Here is a 3585-nt window from a genome sequence, read left to right as displayed (position 1 = left end):
AAGAGTTCGTTTTGGAAACAAGCAAGGGCAGTTCTCCTTTTCCCAAAGGGTGGCTCTGAGGTGGCATCAACCCGATGGCCGTGAGTTCACTTTATGGAAGCCCCTGACGTAGAATAAAGTCCACCCGGTGTGGACTAGAGACTGCCCCATCTGACTGAGCGCTCTGATCCTCCCTTTCTTCCCGCTGCTGAGAGCTGTTGTGTGCAGCCCTTGACCGTGGGCTCTCTAGATGGTCATCTCTATTGCTGCTGTCGGATGTTTAAACGTCCCTCTATAACCATGGAAACCCACCTAGGGGTAGAAAGGGGGAACCGATCACAAGGATCTACACATAACCCTGGGTAAAGGGGTAAAGGGAGTCGTTGGTCAGTATAATACTTGACAAAATAATACTAATTTATAAATTATCAAGGGTTGGTGAGGGAGGGGAAAAAGGTGGAGTTGATGTCAAGGGCTCAAGTACAACGAAATTGTTTGGAGAATGATGATGGAAACAAATGTGCTTGACACAAGGGATGTATGTAAGGATTGTGATAAGTTGTACAAGGCCCCAATAAAATGATTTAAATTTTTTTAAAATTCAGAATCTATCTATCAAGGGGGCCACAAGGGTAGGAGGGAAGAGGGAAGGAAATGAGCTGATCCCAAGGGCTCAATAGAAAGTAAATGTCCAGAAAGAACAATGGCAATGCATGTACAAATATGCCTGATACAATCGATGTACAGATTGTAAGGAGTTGTAAGAGCCCCCAATAAAATGATCTTTTGGAGAAAAAAAGAGGAAAGAAAGAAACCCCACCTAATTCTGTTTTCACCAGCTGTCTCCCTCTGAGTACCTGTGGCTCCTGCTGAAGCCGGTGTTCAGTAACCTGTTCACATTTACCTACTGTAGGAACAGGAGCCCCAACTTCCTGATCATGGGGTTTGTCTTTCTGGCTTGAGCCAAACTGTCCTGTGAACCATCAGATGTAGAGCAAGCAGCCCACACTTAGTTGCAAAGGCAACTAAGGCAGGCTTCTCACTAGGTTGTAGAGGTGACCCTCCAGGAGTCAGGACAAAGCTAGAACTGATTCATGGTGACCCCTAGTGGTGCAGAGGAGAACCATTCCTTAGGCAGTTTCCAGTTGTGCTTTCTGAGACCCTTGAGGCAGATATAAGCTGGCCCCCATTGGGCTTGGTCATCGAGCACTTCACTGTGCCTCTGAGCAGACCCTGCCACGTCTTTTTATTTCAATGTTTTATTGTGACTGGGTGACAGTTTTCAGAGCACATGGTTCCCCTTCAACAATTCATACACATTTTGTTTTGCGATTAAAAAATCGCTTGTTGTTGTAAACCATTTCTAGGTTAATTTTTCCCCCAGATTATTTTGTATTCATGTATTTATTTATTTTAGTTTTATTGGCACATAATGCATCTCATATAATTCAACTGTACAATCAATTGTACATTGTACATACAATTCAACCATTCAATCAGAATTATACAATCATTACCACAATCAATTTCAGAACATTTTCTTTTTTGCCTCCATGATTAAATCACCTTAAAATGATTGTGTAATCACATTCAGTTCTAGTGCTCCCTCCCCTCCCCGCCTTCACTGTTTCCTCCACAGGCAGGTCTTAGATGAGATGAAAGTCCTGACCACGAAAATGCTTTTTGAGCTGGTCTTGTACTTTATTCTTGATCATGTGCTCCTTCTGTAATGGGTGATGCTGACCATAGTTTTGGTTTTGCGTCTTGTTTTCTCTCTTCCCTCTTCTTTTGCAGCTTCTTGAATCATCCAGTAATTTGCTTGGAGAATCCTTCACGATTCCAACGTGGGCCTTGAATTTATTTCTTCCTGTCTTTCAGGGACAGTTGTCGAGTGTACTCTTCCCTTTCGGGTTACTCATTTCTTCCAGGCTGACACATTCCATTGTAGTGTCTCTTCTGACACCCACTCGTTCTTTTTCATGCTTTCCTGCCTTATGAATGACATTTTTCTTTCTTCATGTCTGGTATTCTTGATGTCATCTTACAACTCCTCAGTTCATTGGTTATTGGTGTTGAAGGCATGAAAAATTTTTATAAGATGGTCTTAATAGTGGATGGGATGTACTCAGGGGTCCTACTTTCGCTCTCTTACACTTGCTGTCAATTCCAGTCCACAGCGCCCATGGCTTAGAACTGCCCTGCCTGCATCAGGAGGAAAGACTGGCCGTATTTGCACTTTCCTTCGATTGCTGGCTGTCATGATCGAGACTAATTTTTATCAGATACAGAGTTTGTCTTGTCTCTTCAATGTTGTATATTCTGTCTCACCTAACATGCTCCACTTCTTAGGTATTGATTTCTTTAGTAGCCACACAGAACTCAGCAATAAAGTTCATGATTAAGTTGTTAATGAAGTTATCAGATTGCAATGCAGGTGAGAAATGTTCAGGATGAAGTTCTTTCTTCAGTGCATGTCACAGAGTTCTTGGTGGGGGTGGGCAGTTGTTAATAAATGGCAAAATGGGATGCCCTGTAGGATTAAGCCTCAACCTAAAGACATTAGCTTCCAGGTCTCAGGGATCAGTAGACTCAGATCCCCAAATTGAGGACCTCGGACTAGACCCAGTCCCGTGCACATGCTAGCCCCTGCCCCAATGGCCTCAGCGTTACTGTCTGTGTGTCCTGGGGAGCCCAGCACTCTGTGTCCTGCTCCAGCTCCTGCTTCTGGTTCTGCTGCTGCCCCTCCTCCATTCCTCTCATGTCAGAGCTCTCTCTGCGTCAGGAGGTTCATGTTTCTAGACTGGGAAGGCCTAGATGTTCCTCATCTTCTTGGATGTGAACATTTGCCCTTGTTGATAGTGGAAGGGGCCTGTGAAGGACATGAACAATGCAAGCCTGTGTTCTGGGATGTGGGATCAGCATCTGCCTTTTATGCAGATGCCCTCAGAATGGAACATGACCTTGAACCTCTCCAGGTCAAGGTTGAAGAGCCTTACTGAACTGTTTGTGCTTCCATTTCAGGTCCCAGGAGTTGTGAACAGACCTGACCTGTTTCAGGCAAGTGGAGAGCAAAGACGACATTCTTGCTTAGCCCTGGAATCTCGAGTCAGCATTTTAAACCCTTCTGACTCACTGGAGTACACATCATTGACCTTTGTCCAAACTTCCTAGTGGCTCTGCTTCTGCTTCTACTCCTAATCCACTTTGTGAAGTGTGTACTTGACCTCAAGGAGCACATTCAACAAGACATTCAGAAGTTGGAGCTGGGATGGTGAGTCCTTCTGAGAATGGGTGTGTGGTAGCTAAGGGTGGAGTCCGATTGGACTTAGTGTGGTCTGTTTACTGCTGGCCCTGAGGTTTCTCGATGAGGTTAAAAGGTGGCAGAGGAAGCCAAGTGTCTGAGTCCTGAGAGTCATCCTGGGTCCCTTCTCACCTGGTGTGGACCTTTCCTTGGGGCATAAGTGGGATTCCAAGCCTGACCTGAGGGTTACATTCTATATGTGACTCTTATGTGCCCCAAAGTGAGGCGTGATAAGGAGTCGCCATGCCCATCCTGAGTCTTGATTCTCTGTGTATAATGACAGAATTGTGGGAGAACCTGAGCCC

General features: G+C 45.0%; 1 protein-coding gene across 1 annotated transcript in view; it reads left to right on the top strand.

Moving 5' to 3' along the window:
* Positions 1-3070: 3070 nt before the first annotated feature.
* The window catches only part of LOC115871923 (zinc finger protein 883-like), a 16610-nt gene continuing 16095 nt past the window's right edge, over positions 3071-3585 (top strand). The window contains exon 1 of the mRNA XM_045296781.1: positions 3071-3250. Coding sequence (XP_045152716.1) covers positions 3248-3250 — 3 coding nt within the window. The 5' untranslated portion in view covers positions 3071-3247. The remainder of the gene's footprint in view (positions 3251-3585) is intronic.

The sequence above is a fragment of the Echinops telfairi genome, unplaced genomic scaffold, assembly GCF_000313985.2.
Source record: "Echinops telfairi isolate 266 unplaced genomic scaffold, ASM31398v2 ScPeMD7_7412;HRSCAF=8450, whole genome shotgun sequence".
In the NCBI taxonomy this organism is placed as follows: Eukaryota; Metazoa; Chordata; class Mammalia; order Afrosoricida; family Tenrecidae; genus Echinops; species Echinops telfairi.
Note: the sequence above shows the minus strand (reverse complement) of the source record. Positions and strands in the feature narration are given on the sequence as shown.